Here is a 26,829-nt window from a genome sequence, read left to right as displayed (position 1 = left end):
GAGGAAGATTATGAGAGTCTGAACCTGTGATTTCATGTACGGGGAATTCATGTAGGAATTTTCAGAAAATTTGACACGAAACCAATAAATAAACCAGATTATTCCAAGAGCATTTAAGGGTGAACCTGGAAGGAGGTCAGTATAAGTAGATGAAATGAATCTATCAGGATTTTACAGTGAACTCTTCTTTTTCAATGGCAGTGAAGCTACCATATTGGAAATCCAACAGTTACTATTATGCTTCATTGAGGAAGTAGAAATTGAACTGAATAAGTGAAATAGTAGTTGGACTAGACTGAGTGCTGCAGGAGACGTAATTTGGAGGGTATTAAGAGATAAATTCTCAAGGTATCTGAAATAGGGACAGAAACAAGTGCTCTGGGAAAAATTATAGGTGGTACTATTACTGAAAAAAGGTGACCAAGAATTACTTAAAACTATTGACCAGGTATTAACTACTGACCCCCTGATCTTTGTGATTCCCTACAAAATCTTATCAGCGTTATTTATACATTTTATGGATGACATCTTTGATAAAAATATGAAAAAGAAACAGGTTCTTGCAAACTTCCATACAGCAGACCAACTTTGTAGTCACAATTGAAAGTTGTTGAGCATATAAAATCCCACTGTAGCATTTTAAAAAAAATTATTATTCCAAGAGTAGTCAAGATTTGGTAAACTTGAATTAATGCCATCTTCAAGTCTATTGACTAACGAGGTATCTCCTGTACATATATTGAGATTTTAGAAGATGCCTAGAAATATACAGCAGCAGAGACACCCTTGATTATTAATATGAAACAAGGCATATCATATGTAAATGCATAGTCACTTAAGGTGTTTATTTTGTGTATTAGAATATGACCAGGGCAGATACAAAATGAAAGAAGATTTGCCTATAGATGGATTGCATGGTCCTCCAAATTTATGTACGGTGCTGGTTATATCAAGCTACAGAACATTTAGAAAACTTCCAAAATGAGAACGATATCACTTTAAAAAGTTGAACCTATTCTTCATATGGGAGAAACTAGGCGGCCGAAGAGGGCGTATTGTCCAGACCTCAAAAGGCACTTGAACAGTTCAGATCATTGTAGCACCTACTGTGGTTATGAGTATGCCGGCATAATTCTGAATTGCAAAATATAATGGACTCTCCATGTGGAAGACAGAACCAAAACATTTATTCACACAGCAGAAAGCCAGATCTGTCATAGCAACAAAGAAATCTATTCACGTTGGCACTGCCATCCCTGAGCCTTCCCACAAGGGCAGAATCACTCCCCCGCTCACTCGCACTGGTTCCTGTGCCTGCTCTCCCTCCCAGCTCTGCCTGCTCTCACCAACTCCCTCTCAGCTCTGCTTCACCCTTCCTGTTGCACCTGTTGAGCAAGGTCCTCCCACCACAGGCTTCCCGTTACTCAAACTTAGACTGACTTAAGTAGGTCACATGGCCTTATTAATGGATGGGAAGGATCTTCCCATTTACATTACCATTACAGTCATAGAGTTGGTTTATAGTGCATGTGTTTTGGGCTTACACTGTACTTGAACAATGAGTTGGTCCAGAGTTGAAGGTGAGTGGGGGATAATTCTTGTGAAGACTTCACAGAGAGAGAAAATATAAAAATTACTTTTTTTATTTCTGGGATAGACTTGGGATTTAACCTTGTAGAAATATGATTACCTAACTCTCAGGAATTCGGGGCCTGGGGCAATAAGTGCCGCCCCTCCCCCCCCCAGCACAAAGTTGTTACCCAATAAGGACAGAAAGGACCCCATACAGGTTGTTCCTTCCCTGCTTCAGGAAGCCCCCTCCCTCTTTCCTCATTCCTCCCCTTTACCTTAGCCATATTATTGCCACATCAGCAGCTAATTACTAAATAAGGAGATATGTTTCAGATTGGCTGTACTCGATTTCCTGGTCCTTTGTCTAGCCTCCCAGCCAATGGAGAGAAGGGATAGTGGTGGGCGGGAGTTCTTTTGCCATAGGATATATGTTGGTGCTTTACGTTTGCAATTTGCCTCCTTCCGCTAGTCTGTCCTAGTGGAGGCGATGCCCCTTTCTCTCCAGAATTGAATAAAATACTTTCTGTTCCTCCTCGAGACACCTCTTTGTTTTATGAGTTTTTATTTCATATTGGTAGGGGTCTTGTACCCCACACAAAGAGAAGGAAACTAGCAGGCTGAATTGCTTTTGGGGAATTTCTTTTTTCTTTCAGTCTTCTTTCTGAAACAGAAGTTTTTCTTCTAGTAACACTGCGTGATTAGAAGCATGGCATACCACAAGTCTCTTAAGAGTTAAAGTTGTTGGTCACCCGGTGGACAATGGAGAGATGTGTGGTAGACATAAATAGACTGTTAGATATTACTGTCTTCTCTTATCCAGTCTAAATATTCCCAATTCCTCCAGCTGAGCCACTTAAGGGAATAGTGTCAAGTTCTTGCACCCATTAATTCCCCTTTCCTTTGCTTCCAAAAAGGGGCTGGGAACTGAATACAATACTCCATATGTGCTTTGACTGGGGCGGTTTATCTCAGGACCACTGATCCTCTTTCTGGAAAAATAAGCCTCTAATAATACAGCCAAAGTAAGGTTGTTTTCATGTTTTTGGCTGCCCTATCACACTGTTTCCTCATGGAGCTTGCGTCACAGTTCACTACAATTCCCGGAGCCACATGTACTTACGTAGTTTATTGGCTGTGGCAGTTACAGCATCTTTGTAGCTACTATACTATGTGCCAGGCATCGTGCTAAGCGCTTTACAAATATGATTGCATTTATTCCTCTCAACACCACCAAGAGGTAGGTGCTGTTATTACCCCATGTTACAGGAGAAGAAAGTGAAGCAAACGGATTAGGTGACTTGCCCAGAGTCACACAACTAGTAAAACGACTGGATTTGAGTTCAGAGCTTCCTGACTCCAAGCACAGAGAGTCTGTCATCTTAATAGATTCATTGCGTTATTGCAACCCCTCAGGAATCTTCTTTAATTCTGACCTGATGTAGTATTAATTAGGTTGGGACTTTTTTTTTTTCTTAACTGTTTTAGAATGATGAATTAAGTGTCTTTTAGCCTTACTAGGTGTGAAGCCCCAGGCCCAAACCCCTATGTACCAGGTGCTAAGCCTATGTGGGCGTGAAGCCCTCAGGGGAGTTGCTAAGAGCAGAGCCAATAGTAGGCGCCTAAGTTCTGGTCGCTCAGATATGTTTGAGGGCTGAAGAGTGTATAAAAAGAGAGAACAGAGCTATTTGCAGAGGCTCTCACTCCTGGAGGAGTGTTGGCGTGGGACTCTGGGCAGCCCAGATGTTGATGGTTTCTTGGTAACTATGGATTCTATTTGGTCTGTTTATAATGTATGTTTGTAATTTGTTTGTATTTGCTCTGCAGTTCAGGGAGCTGGCTTTTTCCACTGAACTAAGTGAATGATATTTGTATGTTGGATTGAAATAAGATTGTTAACCCCTTAATGTTGCTTTCCTTAGTAAAGCAGATCAAAAGAACCTGTGCTGGCAGCATTCTTGTTGTTGGGCTTGTGTTGGTCTTTCATCTCCACGGCAGCTGCTAGCTGAATTGTTGTAACACCTGAATGTCTAACATCTTATTTTTTCCAGCTTGGTATCAGCTATAGATTTGATAATACCATCCGTAAACATCTTTAATAAATATGTTGAATAGTACAGGCCCTACAACGGCACCCTGGGGCACCCAATTAGAGGATTCTGTCCACGTGGACGTTAATGTGTTTTCACAGCTACCCAGTTTGGGGGTTTAGCTATTCAACTTTACTTACATTATTTAGTTGTTTGTATCCCTGTTGTCTGTCACATAGTTCACATCTGTATGTATCTATTTGCATCTTCATCTCTATTGAGGTAGCCTATTAGGTGAGTCTGTTGTGGTCTAGGGATGCTGGGAACCCTGAAATTCAAGGGCAAAAGACATGGTCCTGCCTTGAAAGAAGCCTTCTTTGAGTCATAGACAGGGTTTATTAAAGCACTGGTTGAGGCGGGAGAGATGTTAAGAATCTGAGCACTTAAAATGGAGGCGAGATGGACCTTTTACACAGAAAGACTGTGGGAAGATCCGGATGTGATCTAGAAGTTGGTGACTGGGAGGTAACAGAGAAGGTGTCTAGATGGAATTGGGGGGGAGGTGGTCTAGGGTGGGGCCAGGTGCGGACAATGAGGGCCAGCCACAATGAAAGGGCAGTTGAAAGGATTATTAACTGGGGAGGGCCAGGGACCTGGTCCACATGGGAAACTCCGAGACATTTTAGGGGTCCATCATTAGCCACCCATCAAGTCCACCTTTCTCAAGTCTGTTCCCTTGCCAATACATTCACCTGCCAAAATGATTTTCCTAAAGCTGTTTTCCTAAAAGGGCAGTTCCACCTGTGCCCACACAAAAAAATAAACCCAATCAATAAACGTCAGTGGCTCCCTGTTCCCTCCAGGATCAAATACAAAATCCTTCATGACCTAGCACTTTTCCATTCCACTCTCTTTCTAGTCATCTTGCACTGTAACTCACCTATTCAGTGGTAGTGGCCTCCTCAAAATACAGCTCTTGGCACCAGGCATTTTCTCTGGCTGCCCTCCAGGCCACACTCTCCCTCCTCATCTTTGACTTCTGGCTTCCCTGGATACTACTTTCAAGTCCCAACTAAAATCCCACCTTCTGTAGGAAATTTTTCCCAACCTCTCTTAATTCTAGTGCCTTCTCTTTGTTAATTATTTCCCATTTTTCCTGTATATAGCTTATTTGAACATACTTGTGTCCCCCGTTGGATTGTAAGCTCCTTGAAGACGACTGCCTTTTGCCTCTTTTTTTTTTTTAAACCCCAGTGCTTAGCATGGTGTCTAATTCATAGTAGGTGCTTAATAAATACTTACTCATTGATTGAAATGGAAAAAAGGTTAAGTTTGTGAGGAGTAGGTATTGAGGAGGCCTACTAGATTAATTCATTCTGGGTCTGTGAAGGAAGACTTTAATCTGGCCCAGTGTAGGAAGTCAATTTTGTAGGCTGTACTTCCCTAATATATGTAAGTTACAATGGAAACCACTTATTTTACAATTTAACCCAAAGAGATTTTAAGTGGCTCACCCAAGGTAGTTAATGGCAAAGTCTGTCTTCCAAACTGAATCTTCTGACTCCTAAGCAGTGCTCTTTTCCAGAGCACTCTGCAATATGTCTCTAAAATCACCCAACATCTCTCACTATAACTCATTTTCTGTTAAAGGGGAAATGGGTCCCTGGGAGGAGTCAGGTAGGGGAGGTTCAGCGTTGGGTGCTGTTGTCAAACTCAAATAGAAATAGACCCCTGTAGGCCGCATATTTACCTAGAGAACCACAAATGGACATTATATTATATTGCATTATTTATTTTGTTAAACATTTCTGAATTACACTTAAATTTGACTTAGTCCACTTAAGTGTCTGCAGAGTATGAAGTCTTTGGTGTACAGTAATGGTAAAAGTGCTCAATTTGGAATCTGAAGGCCTAAGCTCAAATCCTGGCCCAGTTACCTGTGCAGCTCTGGCCAACTCATTTGACTTGTTTGGGCCTTGTTTATCCTATCTGTTAAAGGAGGAAGTTGGACTGATTGACCAATCAGCTCCCATCTGGCTCTATGACTCGCAGCCTCATGGTTCTTCTTATACTGTTCCCTAAACAGGGATCCTCTGAACTAGGTATTAAGAGAAAAGGAACCTGATTTTATATAGCCTTACTTCACACAGCAGAAACAACTTGGAGGAGCCAATCCCTTGTTTGTAAATGATTACACTGAGACAGATCTTCTGTGATTGATAAACTATACCACAATAACTGACTCTGGATGGGTATAACCCTGTGATGACTAGTGCTTCCTTGTGGAGTAAATATCTATGGAGTTAGTAGTAATATTAGAACAAATTGTGAATGGCAGCTCGTGTTGTGGTGGCTGCATTGTTCTGGAGATACAAAGACAAATGAAAACATTCCTGGTTTGCAAGGAACATTTTATGGGGAAATAGCTTTACACACACACACACACACACACACACACGTTAGTTGGAGTGGCACTAGTATCTGAGTGAATCAGAAAAAGCTGCATATAGGAAGTATCTCTATATTTGACCTTGGATTCCAAGAGGTAAAATAAGGAGAGGAGTGCAAGGTGAAGGGTCAGATGCCAAAGTACAGAAATGGAATGTTTTGTAGGAGGAACAACACGAAGGCCCATTTGGCTTTACTATAGAGTATGCGAAAGGGAGTCATGTGTAATATGCCTGAAAATATAGAGATTGGAGCCAAGAGGTGTTTTAAATCCCCAACACAGGAAATCCTAGAGGCAGTAGAGAGATCACATACATGACATCATCATTAAATCACTTTGGTAGCTATGTGGAGAATGGATTAAAGATGGAGACTTAAGAGAGGAAATGAATTAGGTTATTGCTCTAAGTCACGTGAGGAGTGCTGAAGGCCTAAACTAGTATGTTTGTTAGTGTTAATAGAGAGAAGGTGACACGAGTTGTCCTGGAGAGGTACAATTGACAAGACTTGGCAACTGTTTGAATATGGTGCATGAGGAGACAATGTGAAGAGTCAAGAATAACCCTGAGGTGGAGAATCTGGGTGACTAGAAGGATAATGGTGGTGCTCTCTCCAGAAACAGGGAAGTTCCATTGAGGGGTGGTGGTAGTGGTGGTAGTGGTGGTGGAGATAATGAATTCACTTTTGGATGGGTTGTTTGAGATGCCTATCAGATGGCCAATTCAAAACGAACAGGTTAGTGTTGCAGGACTGGAGTTCAGGAGAGAGACAAGGATGGGCATGTTGATTTGGGAGTCATCTGCTTATGTATGGTAATTAGACTTAGAATTTATGATTGTGGTAATACTTCTGTACTTTAGCTGCATTTTAAGTGAAAGCCTACTTGACTGCGAACCAAAACACCATTTGTATATAGCAGCTACTACAGTGGCAAATGAGCATATAAGTTAGAGATTTACTACAGGCGTATATAAACTGATGAAAATAAGCCCAAATCTTTACCGACCTCCAAACTTGATACTTTATTAACTTTGTGACTCTAGGTCACTTCACTTCTCAGTATCAAGACTTGTCATTTGCAAAATGAGCATAATACTTGCATAACCTATCCAACTGGATGTTTATTGTTAATTAGATAATGGAGTTAGAAGTATCAGTGTTCTTTGAGGACCAAATGAGGTTGTGTTTTGAAGTGTTTTGGAAATGTTAAGATGCTTTCTAAATGTCTATTATTAATCAGTCAACCAAAGAAGGAAGAAAAGAAATAAGCATTTAGGTGCTCAGGATACAGAGACAAAAACGAAGTCGCTGACTTTTTGGGGGGGAGACACTATGGACATAAACAAAACACACAAAGTATACTCAATATATCAAATATATTATGAAATATAAAAATATTTTAAAGGTAAATTTTTGGAGGGAGGGCACTAGAAGCTGAGGGGTGGATCAAGAATTTAATGTAGAAGGTGGGAAAGCTCTATTTGAAGGAAACCTCTGAAGCCCTCATCTAAGAGGTAGAAATGAGGTGGGAGCACATTCCAGGAATTTTAGATAGTCAATGCAATGACATAGATGACTAGAAATAGAGTTGAGTGTTGTCTGCAAAGAAACAGAAACAGGTCAGTTTGACTGGGCTCTTAGAGTATGGGAAAGAAAATAATATGAAGTCTGGAAAGATAGGTTGGGGCCATGTTTTAAATGACTTCAAAAGCTATATATAACATATTTTATCTTAGTAACAGTAAAGGAGCCATTAGAATTGAGTAGAGGAGATGCATGGTTGGTCAGACCTATACTTCAGAAAAGACCACTTTGGCTAATGAGTGGAGGAAGGATCGAAGAGGAGAGAGAAAAATGCAAAGGGACCAAATAAGGACCGTTAAATATTACATACAACAGGCCAACTGAGAGATGATGAGGACCTGAAATAGAGTGGTGGCTATGTAAGAAGAGAGAAGGGGAATGGGTACTAGAACTGTAGTGGAGTTAGAAACAAAATTTGGCAATTGATTTGATATGTGGGATGAGGAAATGTGAAACTCAATTTAAAGTACCAAAGTTGTGAAGCTGAGTGATCGAAATGGTTCCTGGTCCCCAGCAGAAATAGGGAAATTTGGAAAGGGTTAGGGTTGAGGAAAGAGGGAAGAGTTTGGTTTTGGACAGTTGAATTTGAGATGCCTACAGAACAATTGTAGTAATGCAGAACTGGAGTTCAGAGAAGTCTAGGGCTGAATTTGGGGATCATTTACACAAATAAGAAAATCCCGTGGGAATAGATGAGTTCTGCCAATGAAAGTGTAGAGACGAGGGCACATAACAATTTTGGAGTAACCCTGTTTGCCTCAGTTTCCTCATCTGTAAAATGAACTGGAGGAGGAAATGGCAAACTACTCCAGTATCTTTTGCCAAGAAAATCCCAAATGGATCCACAAAGAGTCGGATACCACTGAAATGACTAACAGCAACAAATTTTCTTGAGTCTTGTTTAGACAGCATATTAGCAATTCCTAGCAGAGGATTCTGCACACACATATTTGTTGTCATTCTTCGTTCTTGAAGAGGACCAATGACATCATGAGGGTGATGTCTTGCCAGTGAATTGGATTTAAGTGAGACAGAGCTGAGCAAAAGTCATCAGTCTCATTCCCACTCCATAGTCATTGGAGGCCAGTGGTAAGACATAAGTCAAGACAACTATTAATGGTCCAGATACAAGTATTCACATCTTTGTTGAGAAGCCAAAAGCTATAATTGTAATGACTGATCTTGGCCCCACAGAAAAGATGAGGAAATGCACCTCTCTCTTTTCAGTAGAAAAATTGGGGATAGAGGGGGTGAAGTAAGGGTTTCAGAGTGTTGCATATGCAGTCAGAAATGTTCAGTGTGTTTCTTGGTTTTGCTGCCTATTCTTGTTATCTGTTGGTTTTTAAAGGAAGACTCATTTGGTGGTGGTGATGGTAAATTACTTTTAATGTGACAAAGGCATCAATGGAATTTTTAAGTTGAGTTGATTTTAATTGCATCTAAGTTTAATAAGCTTCAAATGTAAGGTTATAATTTCTAAATTTTTTTATTGTTTATTTAATATTTGTAGTTTTCAGCATTGGTTTCCACAAGATTTTGAATTACAAATTTTCTCCCTGTTTTTAACCTCCCTGCCTCTCCAAGACGGCATATATTCTGATTGCTCCATTCCCCAGTCAGCCCTCCCTTCTGTCACCCCACTCCCCCCATCCCCTTTTCCCTTACTTTCTTGTAGGGCAAGATAGATTTCTGTGCCCCATTACTGGTATAACTTATTTCCCAGTTGCATGCAAAAACAATGTTTTTTTTTTTGAACATCTGCTTTTAAAACTTTGAGTTCCAAATTCTCTCCCCTCTTCCCCCCCCCCCCCCCCGCCCTAAGAAGGCAAGCAATTCGACATATGTATCATTATGTAAAACCCTTCCACAATACTCATGTTGTAAAAGACTTGCTCTCTCCTAACCTGTCCCCCTTTATTCACTTTTCTCCCTTGACCCTATCCCTTTTCGAAAGTGTTTGCTTTTGATTACCTCCTCCCCCTATCTCCCTTCTGTCATCCCCCTTTTTATCCCCTTCCCCCTTCTTTCCTGTGAGGTAAGATACCCAATTGAGTGTGTATGTTATTTCCTCCTCAGGTCAATTCTGATGAGAGCAAGATTCACTCATTCCCCCTCACCTGCCCCCTCTTCCCTTCCAACAGAACTGCTTTTTCTTGCCACTTTTATGTGAGATAATTTTCCCCATTCTATCTCTCCCTTTCTCCCTCTCTCAGTATATTCCTCTCCCACCCCTTAATTTTTTTTTTACATATCATCCCTTCATATTCAACTCACCCTGTGCCCTGTCTATATATATATATATACACACACACACACACACACACACACATATATATGTATGTATGTATGTACGTATGTATATATATTCCCTTTAGCTACCCTAATACTGATGTCTCCTGAATTACACACATCATCTTTCCATGTAGAAATGTAAACAAAACAGTTCAACTTTACTAAGTCCCTTATGATTTCTCTTTCTTGTTTACCTTTTCATGCTTCTCTTGATTCTTGTGTTTGAAAGTCAGATATTCTATTCAGCTCTGGTCTTTTCGCTGAGAAAGCTTGGAAGTCCTCAATTTTATTGAAAATCCATATTTTGCCTTGGAGCATGATACTCAGTTTTGCTGGGTAGGCGATTCTTGGTTTTAATCCTAGCTCCTTTGACTTCCAGGATATCATATTCCAAGCCCTTTGATCCCTTAATGTAGAAGCTGCTAAATCTTGTGTTATCCTGATTATGTTTCCACAATACTCAAATTGTTTCTTTCTGGCTGCTTGCAGTATTTTCTCCGTGATCTGGGAGCTCTGGAATTTGGCAACAATATTCCTAGGAGTTTTCTTTTTGGGATCTTTTTTAGGAGGCTATCAGTGGATTCTTTCAATTTCTATGTTGCCCTGTAGCTCTAGAATATCAGGGGAGTTCTCTTTGATAATTTCTTGAAAGATGCTATCTAGGTTCTTTTTTTGATCATGGCTTTCAGGTAGTCCAATAATTTTTAAGTTATCTCTCCTGGATCTATTCTCCAGGTCAGTGGTTTTTCCAATGAGGTATTTCACATTGTCTTCCATTTTTTCATTTCTTTGGTTCTGTTTTATAATATCTTGATTTCTCATCAAGTCACTAGCTTCCACTTGCTCCAATCTAATTTTTAAGCTAGTATTTTCCTCAGTGGTGTTTTGGACCTCCTTTTCCATTTGGCTAATTCTGCCTTTCAAGGCATTCTTCTCCTCGTTGGCTTTTTGGAGCTCTTTTGCCATTTGAGTTAGTCTGTTTTTTAAGGTGTTGTTTTCTTCAGTGTATTTTTCAGTATTTTTTTGGGTCTCCTTTAGCAAGTCATTGGCTTGTTTTTCATGGTTTTCTTACATCACTCTCATTTCTCTTCCCAATTTTTCTTCTACTTCTGTTACTTGCTTTTCCAAATCCTTTTTGAGCTCTTCCATGGCCTGAGACCAGTTCATGTTTTTCTTGGAGACTTTTGACATGTAGGAGCTTTGACTTTGTTAACTTCTTCTGGATGTATGTTTGTGTTGGTAAGCAAAATGGGCTCTTAGCACTTAGTTCAACAAGTGCCCTTGAAGAGTTTGGCTTTTGTTTCCCTTGAGTAATTCAGTGTATTTTATTGAGTCTTACTAAGTGCTAAGCCCCAGGCTCTAATCCCTATTAGGTGTTAACCTAACCTATGTGGATGTGAACCTCCCAGGGTCCTAAGGGGAGGGGCTAACTCAAGAACCAATCATAGCAGCCTAAGTTCTGGTCATTCACATGATGTTTGATGACGTCTGAAATCCTATGAGAAGAGAAGACAGAGCCATTTGTGCAGGGCTCTCACTCTTGGTGGCGTTTGGAGACTCCCGGGTAGCTGTAGCTAAGGGCCCTCCAGCTTGTAACCCGGATGCTGAGACTTTGTTAAACTCTGGTAACTGTGTATTGGGATTTGAATCAGACAAGGTCTGTCTGTTCACATTTGTACTTTGTTTGTATTTTGCTCTGAAGTTCAGAGTGGTGGTTTTTTTCCCTGAGCTAAGTGAATGATATTTGTATACTGAATTAAAGTAAGCTTGTCAATGCCTTAACGTAGCTTTCCTTAGTTAAGCAGATCAAAAGAACCTGTGCTTTTGCAGCATGCTGGTAGCGTTCTTGTTGTTGGGCTTGTGTTATTCTTTTACCCCCACAACAGCTGATAGCCGGATTGTTGAAACAAGGTTTTGGTCTTCTTTGTCTCCAAAGAAAGATTCCAAAGTCTGAGTCTGAATCTGAGTCCGTTTTCGCTGCCTATTCATGTTTCCAGACAACTAATACTCGACCCTTCAGCTTTTGGTCAGGGTACAACTGCTTATAGAGTAGAGAGTACTTTGTCCCAAGCTTGAGGGGCTGTGCTGCAGTTTTCAGAGCTACTTCTACACAGCAAGCTCTGCCACACCAGCGCTCCTTCTCCCCCAAGAACCGCCAACCAGGATAGTGGCCCAGATCCAGGCAGGGCCAAGCAGACTTTGCACTCCTGCTCTTATCTGCTGCTTAATTCCTCCCACCAGGTGGGCCTGGGACTGGAGGCAAGTGCAGCTGTAGCTCTGGAAGCAGCCTCAGAGCTGCACCATCTCTGCCACCTCTGGGGTGGTGGCTGACCTGGAACTCCTTTCACTCTGTCCCAGCAGCTTTTCCCACTAACCTTCTCTGTTGTCTTTGGCATTTGTAGGTTGAGAAATCTGGTAACTGCCACAGCTCACTGATTCAGGGTGCTAAGGCTTGTTCTGCCTGGCTTCTGGTCTGGTTGGTCCTGGTGTGGCTCAGCTCTGCTCCCAGCTCCATGCTATAGACCCTTCCCAGCGACTATCCAGGCTGTCCTGGGCTGGAGCCCTGCTTCCCTCTGCTATTTTGTGGGCTCTGCAGCTCTAGAATTTGTTCAGAGCCATGTTTTTATAGGTGTTTGGAGGGACCTGGGGGGGAGCTCAAGCTTTCCAGCAGCCATCTTGGCTCCGCCCCAAGGTTATAATTTTTAACCACTTAAATTATTGAATGATGTAATATTTCTCACAAAATAATCAGATGGAATTTATCCATCTTCCTTTATGATTTCATGCACGACATTTATTTAGCTATAATGTAAATTTAATTAAACCGGTTTAGGAAAGATAAAAAGAAACTTAAGGTTTGTGTCATAGGAATCAATATAGAAAAGTAACAATTTTTGACATCTAGTGGCCAGAAAAATGAAATAATTTGTTAAGAAACTATCCCAAATTGATGAAAAGTGTTTGAGTGTTGCTCTACCTTGATTCAGTCTTGGAGGGCAAAATTACTTGGAAAATTATTTATTTTAAAATTTTTTTCCTTGAAAGATTTTTTTTTCTTTTCTTTGTTTTCACGCTACCTTCATATTTTCCCCCTACTCATAAATCCATCTCATAAACAAAGACTAAAAACAAAATTAGCCAATATATTAATGTATATGTATATCAGTATATACAATGTTCCACCTCCTTTGTTGTTGTTTATAGAGTCACTTAGTAATATCTGACTCTTCTTGACTCTGTTAGGGGTTTCCTTGGCAAAGATACTGGGGTGGTTTGGCCATTTCCTTCTCTGGCTCATTTATAGATGTGGAACTGAGGCAAACAGGGTTGCCCAGGGTCCCATAGCTAGTAAGTGTCTGAGGCTGGATTTGAACTCAGGAAGATGTCTTCCTGCCTCCAGGCTTGGCACTCTCTCTCCACTCTCTCTCTTCCCCATGTTATTGGTACCCTTTGTTTTTATATCACCTATGTGTAGATAAATGTTAAAATAATCTTTAGCAACAGAATTTGGGATCTGGTAGGGGACTGTACAGATCTAAAATTCACCCTTCCAAGACATGCCACTGATGAGGAGTAAAATGAGTAGGTGGGTAGATGTGAGTATTGTGGGAGTTTAATGATTCCCCTTTTTTACTGTGTGGATTCAGTGTGAGGTGAGAGGTAGAAATTATTCTGAGAGTTTCAATAGATAGAGGTAGCTTGCTAATTGCTACTAATTAGTACATTAGCAATGTCAAGAGAAGGATGGGAACAATAAATTTAAAAGCTGTGCTTCCTTAAAGTGCCCGGCTGGTGAAATAAAACATTTTTTATGTCAGTTAAGGGACAGCTTAGAAAAGATTGTTTGCCCTTGTAATAGTAGCTGACATTTGTGTAGAGCCTTGTAAACCTGAAAAGTGTTATATCAGTGAGATTTTTACAAGTAAGGTAACCTATGATTCTGTTTTCCTCATCTATTAATGGGATTGATATCTGTCCTCTTCAAGTCATAATGCTATGGGATCAAATAAAACAATACACGGTACCAATAGCTAAGCAGTATCTTTCCTTCCTTAGTGATCTCAATAGGAATGCATTTAACTTCAGAGTTGGAAGCTATGGCAGTGCTTTTGCTGTCTGTGCTGAGTTGTTTCTTGGTGTGTCATGAAGGTGGAAATACCTATGTTTTTCAGCTGCATTGTGGAATTACATATGATTTTATATATCCCCTTTATGGATATGTAGAGCTATTTGGATTGATGTCTTTTTTCTTAGCCTGTAGATTTTAGCTTTTGTTTACCACCGATTTCATGTGTTTGAATTTTAGCTGCTTATTCCCTCTTAATTCTTGTAAATGTCCCACTTTTGGGGGGAGGTCTTTATGTATATTCTTTTGCTGATAAAGTTTTATTTTTTTCTGCAAGTGTGTTTGTGATCTTATTATTGTTAATCTTATTGAACCAAGTCTGACATAAAATGTGTGGTATGTTGATGGTGGTCTGAAAATACTACCTCAAATTTAAAATTAGTTCCTTATGTTTATTACAGATAAAATTCCCCCTTCCCATCAGTTTTCCTTATTCCTTAGGAAATATACATTTCTTTATTTATATGGATAAAATACTAAAATGCTTTAGGTGCTTCAGCAATAGGAGTTTAAAAATTTCAGGTGATTGCTCTAATATTTGTGCTTCTTGTAATTGGCTGGGTATCTTCAGATATTATTTAGAGATTTTATAATCCATAAAATTGTTTAGAACATAGATATCTGTGATGTTCTTCTGTTATTTACATTGCATATTAATCTTATTTGTGATTACTAGAGTTAGCCCAGAGTTAGTTTAGTTTTTCCACTTTTCTCTTTCCTGTTGGCCTTAAGTTGGAAAAAAGGAGGGCAGACCTTCACACACACAGTTACAGATTAATCATTAGTCACTAAATTTATTTTTTCAGGAATGTCATCTCAAGCAATATATGATCAATAAAAGCCATTTTGGTTATTGTCCTTTGAATCCCATGGTATCTTCATGGAACTCAATAAGATGGCTTATTCATTGGGAAGATCTCATCTGCCGGATGAGATTGGTCAGTTGGACTTCTTTTTGGTGATACAGGAAAATTTATGGTGCTTAGCCCTGAAAAATAGCAACAGTTTAGAAAAAGTGAGTCAGCAATACTGTTCTTCCAGTACTTTTCTCCTCTAAATAATTTTTAAAACTCCTACTTATTTCTCAATGATGACTTCTCAAATTCCAAAGTCAAACTATTAAGATTATTTTTCTTTCTGTGTCTTGTCTTTAAAACATTGCTTGGTTAAAAAAAATTATAGAGACCATATTCCTCATTTTATAGATGGGGAAATTGAAGCCCAGAGAGGTGGAGTGATTTTCCCTCATGTTACATGGAGGCAGGATTGGAACCAGGTCTTCTCAAAGTCCAAATTCTTCCCTGACTCCAAATTTAATGCTTTCCACTATACCACACTGTATTGTCCTTTATGCCTTTTGACACATCTTGGATAATTTATATTATTTTACTAAAACACGTTTTAACATTTAGAGTTTTCGTTTGTCCTTCATAGTTCAAATCAGTCCGGTGATCTTTTATTTATTTATTTTTAAAAGTTCTTAGCGGCTCTTGTGGGAAACTGGGCTAAACTCTACCCAAGGGTCTCAGTACTTAGAAAACTAGCATTTTATGAAATAGTTTCAATTACAGTAGGAAATTCTAAGCAAAAGGAATAGAAAACACAATTTAGGTATTAAATCACAAATGGGACCCTTCAAATGTCAGCCTCTGAAAATATTTAGGGGCCAACGAAAGAAAATATTGGGGGTTCAGAGAACAAGGTACTAGTGAAGTTGTGATTGTACTAAGGTTTTCTTTACACCTTATTGAGTAGGAGGGTGGACCTTAAATAAGTGAGTTTTTCTCTTTGTTTAGGGGTAGGTGGTAAGAAAGAATGATTTTGGTGTCTTTTGGAATCAGAAGCAATGGTTGGAAATTTGGAGAAATGCACTCTCCATTGTTATGCAAGGAAACACAAAAATGAAATGGGCTCCTTCCTGAAGTAGCCCCCAAGTCTATAAGCACAGGCTGGAAGATAATTTCACTGGGGCTGTTTTGGGGGGAGGATTTTTGCCATGTGTAGATTGTAATAGATGGCCCCTGAAGTCTCTCCGAACTTTAAGATTTTGTGATTCTGTAAAGTTATCAAACTGAGAATGATGACTGGAAATATTCATGTCTACCAAATAGCTTTATTTCAAAGATGGTATCTTTTGTCTTTTAGGTATTTAAAAGGAACTTAGCACATTTAGTGAAGATATTAGCGATAGACAAGTATCAAACTGCTAAGAGTTCGGTATGGTTTATTTAGATAATATTTTAAACTTAGTAAATACTATTTTTATTTTTCTAGGCTCGAATAGCATTTTTACAAGGAGAAAGGAAAGGTCAAGAAAACTTGAAGAAAGACTTAGTAAGAAGAATAAAAATGTTAGAATATGCATTAAAACAAGAAAGGTATGTATGTTTCATGTTCTCATATAACTGAAATATGAATAATTTTGTTTTTCTTTACTCCGTTAAGCAATGTTTATAAAAGCACTTTAAAAAGTATAAAGTGCAGTACAGATGTAAGAGGAGTAGTTTTGCATATAGGTGAATAGAAGAAATAAATCATATTTAGATTGTCTTAATAGAAACATCGAAATTAATTTGGGATTTCAGATTTTTACTTTTTTTTTTTTTTTTTCCTAAGAAAGACAGATATACTCACCCACACACCCAGTAGTATATAAGCATAGTCCACCCAGCATCATGAATTGGTTCTGAAAAATTGTGGTATTAGGCAAAGTGATAACATATGGGGAAATTATTTGTTAGTCCCATGGGGAAATTATTTGAAAATGGATAGTCATCTGAATAGTATTATAATACAGTTTTGTAAAAGTGTTCTGCAGTATGGAAGTGCTTTAAAAATATCAGCTTCCTATTTACTCCATTGTGGTAGGAATTTTTACATAGTCCCAGACATTTGTTTTTATTGTCACTTGAATGGTAGTTGGAAGGATATCACTGAATCACAAAATTCTGGAGTTGAAAGAGGGACTTAAGGAGCCATCTATTCCAGTCCTTGTATGAAGTTACCCTCTGCAGTGTATTCCACAAGTGGGCATTCAGCCTTTGCTTGAAGACCTCCAGTGAAGGGAAACTTAATGCATCTCGAGGCAGCCATTTTGGGTAGCTCTTAATGGTTAAAAAATTTGTTGACACCAAGCTTAGATTTTTATCTTTGCTACGTCTACCCATTGTGTACCTGTCACTCTTAGTTCTACCTTCTTGGGTCACTAGAAGTCAAATCCCTTTTTCACACGGAAGCCTTTTAACAGCTGTCACTTCCCTTCTCTTCTTGACACTAGTATCTCAGATTTCTTCACCCAGTTCTCATATGGCATTGTAGACCCTCCAACATTCTCGTTGGTCTCCTTGGTACTCTTTAACTTATCATTAGCTTTCCTAAGCTGGCATTTGATGCTGTGCCTCTCTCAATGCATACCAAACTTACATTTACTTTTTTGGGGTCCCATACCATACCATTCACTTTTCTGCTTTTACACACACACACACACACACACACACACACACACACACACACACACACACACACTGCGTGTGCACGTACACGAGTTTAAATTCTACCCCAGACAGACAGACACACACACACACACACACACACACACACACACACACACACTGCGTGTGCACGTACACGAGTTTAAATTCTACCCCAGACAGTTAGTAGCTGTTTAATCCTAGGCAAGTTACTTAACCTCTCAGCCTCAGTGTCCTTATTTTGTAAAAGGAAAGGGCTGCATTCATTGGACTCTGAAATTCCTCCCAGCTCTAAATCTGTGAAACTATATATTTTTAATTTAATTTTTGATTTAGTTCAGTGATCTAGCTTGTTAAGAACTCTTTGGATCTTAAGTGTCTTCTTTTGTGTCATCTATCCTTCCTAGTCCTTTCAGCTGCACATTTGATGAGGATTCTAAGTCACCGATAAAATTGTTAAACTTTACTGGGCCAAGTACCAATCTCTGGAGCTTCTCATTGGAGACTTCTTAACTTGACATTGAACTTGTAATGGCAAATCTTTTTGCCCAGCCATGGATGAATCCTTCTAATTTTCCTTTTTTGTAGCCCTCTGTTTTTCTGTTTTTTCCATGATAATAGCATTTGGCTGAAATCTAGGTCACTATGTTTGTAACATTTCTCTGTGGTACCAATTTAGTAATCTTGTCCCAAAAAACTAAGTAATCTAGCACAGAAGATCTTAACCTTTTTTAATGTCATGTAGCTCTTTGAACTCCTCAGAAAAATGTTTAAAATGCATAAAGTGAAATGACTAGTGTCTCAAAGAACACCATTGAAACTTACTGAAATAAAGATGCAATTTTTTCCCCATTAAAATTCACAGACACCCTGAAATTTGTCCAAGGACCTTAGCTTATAAGCCCCTGTTGTAGCCTGATAGTATTTTAAAAAAAATTTTTTTCCCAATTACATGTGAAAATTATTTTTAACATTTAAAAAACCACAATTTTGAGTTCCAAATTCTCTCCTTTCCTTCTCTGTCCCTTCCTTGAGAAGGCAAATGATTTTATGTAGATAATACAGGTTCAGTCATGCAGAATATTTCTATATTAGCCACGTTGCAAAAGAAAACAGCCCAAAAAAACCCTCAAGAAAAATTAAAGTGAAAAATGTGAGACTCTTATCAGTTGTCTCTGAATGTGAATAGCATTTTTCATCATGAGTCCTTCAGAATTGTCTTGGATCATTTTGTTGATAAGAGTAGCCAAGTTTTTCACAGTTGGTCACAACATTGCTGTTAGCGTGTACAAGGTTCTCCTGGTTCTGCTCACTTCATTTTGCTTCAGTTCATGTAAGTCTTTCCAGGTTTTTTTGAAACCAGCAGCGTGATAGTCTTGATGAAATTGAGCTGGCTCATTGTGATCTTGGCTTAATTTTTAAAAGATAATCACTAACTATCAAAATTCCTGGTGTGTATGCTAGATATTTAATAAATGTTTATTGACCAACTGACATCTCTGCAATTTTTCAAGGAAATGAAATCAAACTTATTTGGCTTATAGTTTGCATATTCCATTCCTCTCCCTTTTTTGGGGAAAATTGACAGATTTGTGCTTCATCAGTGTCGGCAGTTTTTCAGATTATCACTGATTACCTGAGAGTGTAGTTCATCTAGGCCACCTAACTTGAATATATCAAAGGCAGCTTTCTTAAACATTTCTTTCCTTATCCTGGCTATCAGCTCCCTTTTTTGGGTGGGATGGGGTGGTGCTTTCTATTAAATACAATATTCTTGACTGGGAATACACCTGCAAAATAAGAAATGAGCAACTGTCCTTTCTTGTTGAAGTTGTAAAACAGGGAAAGGAAGTAGAAAGAAATCAGCATTTTTATGGCAGCCACTCTGTGCCAGGCACTGTGTGCTCAGTGCCTTACAAATGTTATTTGGTCTTCATGACAGCTCTACAAGGTGGGTGCTTTTACTCTGTCCATTTCGTAGCTGAGGAAAAGGAGGCAAACAGACTTTTATGACTTAGCCAGGATCACACAACTAGTAAGTGTCTGAGCCTGGATTTGAGCTCAGGACTTCTGGATTCAGGCCTAACACACTATGCATTGCCACACCACTTAGCTGGTGGTGCAGTAGATAGTTTTCATATTTTTATCCCCATTCTATCATAAGTAGTTCAGGATTTTAATTTAGGTTTTTGTCAGAAGAAAAGATTTTATAAATCTTTAAAAGGCCAACAGTTAGACACTCAGCTTTATAGGCTTTCAGAGATCAGTCCTAACAAGATTGTATGGAAAATCTAGGACAATGAACTCAGAAGGGGTGATGGCATAATAGAAAGAATGCTAGATTTTTGAGTTACAGGACCTAAGTTCAAATCCCAGTTATCTGTATCACCTTGATGAAGAAAATCACTTCAGTTTTCTCATCTATAAAATGGGGATTATAATAGTTAACTAATTCACAGAGTTTTTCTTGGGAGAATGCATTGTAAATCTTATAGATCTATGTAGTTGTGAATGATTGTTAATTAAGCACCTGTTTATTGGGGGGCATAAAATGTTTTGGTGAGTTTTTGTTTTCATTAGTTTATTCTTATTTTTCAGGGCAAAATACCACAAATTAAAATATGGCACAGAATTGAACCAAGGTGACTTGAAAATGCCAACTTTTGAATCAGGTAAATATATTTATACACACATACACACATATGTTTGTGTATGTGTGTGTATGTGTTTGTGTATATGTATATACTCACATATATCTATATATACACATAAATGTATACACATATACATTCACACATGCACACACATATTAACACTCCACCCTCCCTCCCCGGGCTGTTTTTTATGATGGAAAAAAGGTGAATTTTTAGCTAACACATTTAGTACATGCATTTTGCTTTGGTATGATTGGTTAAGCAACAGTTGAGTCTCCTTTTTTTTAAAGAAACATAGTGAAACTGAAAAATCAAGTCTAAAAGCTGATAGATGGCTGAAGGTTTCCTGTTACATTTTATTCTTCAATAACCCTAATCCCAAACTGTGGAGCAACTTTACATTTTAATTAGAACTGAAAGAGAGCTCCGAGTACTTACTGTTTTACTACCCATAATTCTGTCCCATCCCCACACATATTTACAAGTTCACATTGAGAATATTTAATATCTTGAAAGGTTATGGTGAACTAAATTATCTCTGGGAAATTGGGAATATGGCTGGATCTGGTACTTTAAAAGATTTGAAGAGACTGTACACATCTGTTAGGCCAAAATTTCCCATTGTCTCTAAGTAACCCGTTTACTGACTCAGCAATCCAGCTTAAGGGAGGATGTCATTTAATTTTGGCACCAACTTTCTGGTGTGGAAGGACAGATACCAAGATTAATAGAATCACATCTATATATCATAGAAAGAAACAGGGTGATAATAGTATAGAAAACAGTAGACTTGAAGTCATTATGTTCAAGTGTCAGATGTTCTTATCTTAGTAATATTGTATTAATCACTTAACCTCTGTAACGCTCAATTAACGCATGTTCCTTTTTTTTCTTTGAAAGATCATGCCATCTCATGGGTCAAATTATCATATTGAATTATTTATGCCTTAATTCATATTCATTGTGTAGGCACTGAATATGATTTCTTTTGTGTTTATTTTATTTTAATCTTTGGATTTCAGTTTGATTTTTTAACGTGATCAGAATTCTGTATTATATAATTGAGACGATAACTGTGAGTTTTGATTGAGTCAGAACCTTGTGGATTCTTTTTTTCCCTCATTTGTAAAATGAGGAACTTGGACTCAATTAAATGATCTTTATATAATCCCTTGAAGCTTAAAAAATTTAATTTCTGTAGCAGTGACTTTATGCAGTGCTGAAGAACAAAGCACTTTATATACATTTTCATTTTATCCTTGTAAAAACTGAAAGAAATATTTTACAGTTGAGGAAACAAAGGTTAAGTTATTTATACAGCATTACTAAGCTAAGTGATACTTGAAACCAGTGACTTCAATTCTATTGCTTTCTATACTGTATCATTCTCTTCTATAATATATTAGATATGACTGTTTATCTTGGTATCTCTTCCTTTCGTTGATTTTCCTTTTACTTCTGTAGTTGCTGATGGCTAGCTTATATCACAGAAGTGGAGATAATTGAAATGTTAACTAGTATCTGGCCCCACCTACTGGTAAAGATATGAAATTAAAACTCAGTTTGGTGAGAAATACCTTCAGAAAAGGAGTTGAGGCAAGAACCTAAACCTTCAAATGTGATTTCTACAAATACAGAAAATTTAAATGATTCGAAAAGAATGAAGTAATGGTTGACAATGGAAGGGAGATATCTGGAGTCAGGAACAAGTGTTGCAAACCAAATGTTTTAGTATTCTACTGGGTAAAAACTATACTATCCTGTCTAAAAATTTTCAATTCTAAGGTGTCTTTGAGTACGTAGATCAATTATAGACTATGATGATTAAGGCAAAGGTAAAAATCATCTAGTCCCAACATCCTAGTTTTATAGAAGAGGAAACTGAGGCCCAGAAATTTGGACATATCTTTCCCATCGTTACACCGTATGACTAGAACTCATTTTCCAATTCCTAGTCCATTGGTCTTCTATATCTTAATCTGATTTTTCTTTCCTTGGCAGTCTGTCCCCAATGTTTTAATGGAGGTCTTTGTAAACATGTTTTACTTGCTAGAGTTTGCACCTTTTTTGTGGTATGGCTTGCTAGTCTTTAGCCCCCAAATTAAATTTCAGTTATTTATAAAATCAGAAGAAGATATGGCTCAGTACTTAAAGTGAATGTTGATGTTTTTATTTTTGCTACCTAACAACTAAAAATACTATGATTGTAAGAAGTTTCAATAGAAACACAAGATTCTCAATAAATTCATGAAATTTTCAGATTTAGGAATAATTAGGTAATTCACCTAATAGTTATACAGTATAGTAGAAGAGGTAGAAACCATATACTTTTAGTGTTTATAGAAATTTCTTGTGAGAGTTTTTCTTCTTTGCTTCTAAAAGTTATGAAAATTGACCCACATCATTAGTTTCAATAAACTATTTGCATATACAGGTCACATCTTTACAGGACATAGTTAATAGGTATAAAAGAATATAAAATTCCTCTCTGCTTATTGTTGACTATTAAAGAGCAATTCTGCAGAGTAAAATGCCTTTAAAAACTCTATTCAACAAGGTATCCACCCATGAATGTATGTTAAATTCATGAGACTTCTTGAAAGAATACAGCAGAGATAAGTTTGTTAACCTTTTGATTATAAACTAAAAGTGAAGCATAAAACATATATTCTCCAAAGTTGTTTGCTAGTGTTATGGAAGGTGTGCAAATACCGAAAGGATTCCCTGTGAAGTTCTCCAGAAGCTGTGGTTTGTGACTGATGACTTGTTGAATGTCTCAAGCCCCAGAACATTGCAAAGCATTTTAAATGAGATCTCTTTTGAGTTTGGTTTGGTTTAATTTTCCATGTGGGGAAAACCGGTGGGATAAAGAATGCCTCTTGTTCATATTGTAATATTTAATTGTTTGGGCAATCTGTAGGCTTTGTCCATTGTTACAAAAATTTGAGAGAAAAATCTCAGGTCAATCCATCAACAAGTATTTATTAAGCACATCCTGTGTGCCAGACACTGGTAATGAGCAATAAACTGGGCCCAGAATTGAATAGGAGAAAGAAAGTAGACTAGATTGCCTTTAGGGTATTGTGTGTCACTTTTAGTATGACTCCGGAATATCGCCACTTAAAAAAAAAAACCAAAAAGTAACCTTTATTTTTAGTACCAGTAGTCTATCAGTGATGCTCTTCATCTGGGAATCATCAGATACCTAATCTCCGAAAAATTATTTGTACATCACCCAAAGGGGAATGGAGAGACATGTAGTTGGCATGAGTAGATTGCAGTGTGTTTATAAATAAAATTGTGGAGGAGAAGTGACAAATGATAATATCAAAGAAATATATGACTAGGAATAGAGGTGACCCAGGCAGCTTAAGAGCAAGGAATAACCATTGCACAGCCCATGTTCCTTTGGGCTCTGTGTAATGTCAAGGACCAAAAGGAAGGCCCTTAGCATATTGGGTGCTTTTTCTCCCCCCACCCCTTGGAGAAATTTCCTGGAGGATGTGAACCAGAATCTTACAGGATAGTTTGTGAGCTATTTAGTTAGAGGGAACTCTAATTATTTAATTAGATTGTGTGTCCATCAAAATACCAAAGCTTCAGGAAGGCCTACTTGATTCAAAGGAACTACATTGATTTGTATTTTTAGAACTAGATTCTAATTTTTTTGTAGACTTTTTTTCTTCTAAATATTTATTTTAATTTTACCTTTTTCCCCTAAGGTTTTGGTTATGCACTGCAAACAGCAACTTTGCAAACATTTTTAGTAGTTTGGGTGACAGCTATTAGTAATAAACTTTTCCTTTTCAGAAGAAACCAAAGACACAGAGGTTCCCACAGTACCTCAGAACAGTCAGCTGACCTGGAAACAAGGCAGACAGCTATTAAGACAGTGAGTAAAGTAATATGCTTAAATGATAACAAGTTAAACTTTATTATATAAATTAGAATCCTGGTATAACAAACCTCATGAGATTTCCAATAAGATTTTATGATAATGAGTTTGTTTATTCATTCCCCCTCTAGTAGGCTCAGTATAGGAAAGAGGTGGTTGTTTGGTTGTTGGGGTGTGGGGAGATGGTTTCCTTCATTCCCTTGAGTTTGTAAATTTGTTGTTTTAAAATTGGAGAATCATTTGTAGCAATTCATATATCCTTGTGAAGGATCCTTCCTTCAATCCAGCTCCATAATCTGCAGTTGGTGAATTAGCAGGAAGGGAGCACAGGATTGAGAGTAAGAGGTTGTTGCCTAGGCAAGAAGCAAAAAGGAATAATGGGACAAAACCAAAAAAAAATATCTTAAGCTTATTTCCTAGCTTGGAGCTATCCTTTGTTACTTGAATAGGCCACATTTTGAATTGTCCTGCCAGGTATTAACTCCTTATTTTTGACCCCCAGATGATCATTCCTTAAAGCACTTTATATTTGAATTTAAATACAGTTTTTTCAGAACAATTCTTTGGCATAGAGCAAAGTACATGTCTAAATAAATTGTATAATAGGTTCTGTTGTCATTTTCTTTAATGGAATGAACTAGCCTAAAAGCTTTCAGGTGCACTGAGATTCAATAAGATAAACTTAATTCAGATGCAAATAGTTCTCGAAGTGGGACAGGATGGTATAATACCATTCCATTTTTCTGGAGAACCAGAACCATCCTTTTATATTTTACAACCATGATCTTACTGAATGTTGGTATAAAATCTTTTAATCTTACTTTAACTGTGAGCCTCAGTTTCCTTATCTGTAAAATGGGCATAAGTACCTGTAGTACTTACCTAGTATGGTTATTTTGAGGATCAAATAAGATTATAATGTAAAGAACTTTGCAAACCATTACTTGATATGTGACTGTTAGCTGTTACCATTAAGCCTAGCAGACTGCCTGTCTAGGACTCAATGCTGTCCCCTAAGGTACAGTCTAATAATTAAGCTGAGGAGAAAGGGGCATAGATGGAGGAAACAAAAAACAGATGTTCTGAGTGATCAGTTTAAGTTGAACATCTGAGAATCTGAAAGTCCAGCTGTCATGCATCAGGAAGTCTTAGTCCAAGAAAAGCATAAGTGGTTAAATATATAGTTTTACCTTAATTCTTTTTGTCTTCCCTTTACGTGTTAATAGCCATTTGCAAAATAGGACCAAGTATTGAGGGTTCATTAATGAGTAAAACTACAAACTGTGGCCATAGGGCAGAGTTGGGGAGACATTTTTCATCAGTGTAATTCCTAGCATTGGGTTCATTTTATAATCTGCTGTTCAGTGTTGTTTCCTGAAACACTTTGTATCTTAAAAGTAGGGACTGTCTGTACTTGAGAAGGTAAATGTTTCATAGATCATATCAATCAATAAACATTTATATGTTTTTTAAAGTTTATTTTATTTATTTTGCTAAATATTTCCTAATTATAGATACATTTTTGACATTGATTTGTTAAAAATGTGAGTTCTAAATTCTCTCCCTCCTGCTCCTATCCCCCCCCTTTAGAAGGCAAGCAATATACCGAGTTTACATGCAAAGTCATACTAAACATATTTCCATATTATCCATGTAGTAAAAGAAAAAATATCCAACAGAAACAAGAAAATTAAGGTAAAAAATTGTAGACCTCAATTTGCACTCAGTTCATCAGTTCTATGGATGTGGATTGCATTTTTTCATCATGGGTCCTTTGGAATTAATTTTCTTGTATTGTCTTGATCAGAGTAGCTAAGTCTTTCACAGTTGATCATTGTTAAAATAGTATTGTTGCTGTGTGTACAATATCTCCCACTTTTTTCATATCAGTTTGTATCCAGATTTTTCTAAAACCAACCCCCACCACTGTCATTTCTTATAGCACAATCGTATTCTATCACAATCACATACCACAAATGGTTCAGCCATTCACCAGTTGACATATAGCCCTTCATTCAGTTATTTGCCACTTGCACAAAAGCAGCTATAAATATTTTTGTACATATAGGTGCTTTACCATTTACTTTCATCTCTTTGGGATACAGACCTAATAATGGTATTGCTGGGTCAAAGGGTATGCAGTTTTATAGCCCTGCAGGCATAGTTCCAAATTGCTCTCCAGAATGGTTGGATTAGTTCACAACTCCACTAACAGTACTTTAGTGTCCCAGTTTTTCCACGTCTCTTGTAGCATTTGTCATTTTCCTTTTCTGTTATGTTAGCCAATCTGAGGTGTGAGATGGTATTTTGTTTTAATTTTCACTTCTCCAGTTGATAGTGATTTAGAACATTTTTTATGTGACTCTTCATAGCTTTCATTTCTTCTCAGTGAGTATTTTTTAAGTACCTATGTCAGGCACTGGGGATATAAATATAGCCAATGAAACAATCCCTAATTTAGAAGAGCTCTTATTCTAATGGAGGAGACAACAAGGACATGGTTCAAGGCACATAATAAATGAATTATCTATTTAATATACAGAGTAAATGTAAAGAGAATAAGTACAAATTCTTGGTTATATGGTATTTGGGAGAGGAGGACACTATACGTGGAAAGTGGTGCTTGTACTATATTTTGTAGGAAGAGACAGGTATTTTATAAAGCAAAGGTATGAGAAGGGATTACATTCCACTTCTAGGGCACATCCAGCCCCTCGATGGGACTGCAGCGTGTGAGAAACAGAGGCTAGTTTTGATTGGA

The 26,829-nt window shown here is 37.8% G+C and overlaps 1 protein-coding gene across 4 annotated transcripts in view; it reads left to right on the top strand.

Annotated features, from left to right (window-relative positions):
• The window catches only part of STRN3 (striatin 3), a 106,066-nt gene that overhangs the window by 33,155 nt on the left and 46,082 nt on the right, over window positions 1–26,829 (top strand). For 3 of the 4 annotated variants that reach the window (XM_036736767.1, XM_036736770.1, XM_036736769.1), the window contains exons 2-4: window positions 16,324–16,427; window positions 20,118–20,191; window positions 23,984–24,065. In XM_036736767.1, the coding sequence (XP_036592662.1) occupies window positions 16,324–16,427; window positions 20,118–20,191; window positions 23,984–24,065 (260 nt within the window). The remainder of the gene's footprint in view (window positions 1–16,323; window positions 16,428–20,117; window positions 20,192–23,983; window positions 24,066–26,829) is intronic. The other variant, XM_036736768.1, reaches the window with a different exon arrangement.

Source organism: Trichosurus vulpecula, chromosome 8 (genome assembly GCF_011100635.1).
Source record: "Trichosurus vulpecula isolate mTriVul1 chromosome 8, mTriVul1.pri, whole genome shotgun sequence".
Taxonomy (NCBI): domain Eukaryota; kingdom Metazoa; phylum Chordata; class Mammalia; order Diprotodontia; family Phalangeridae; genus Trichosurus; species Trichosurus vulpecula.
The sequence above is the reverse complement of the archived record's forward strand: the minus strand, read 5'-3'. Positions and strand labels throughout refer to the sequence as shown.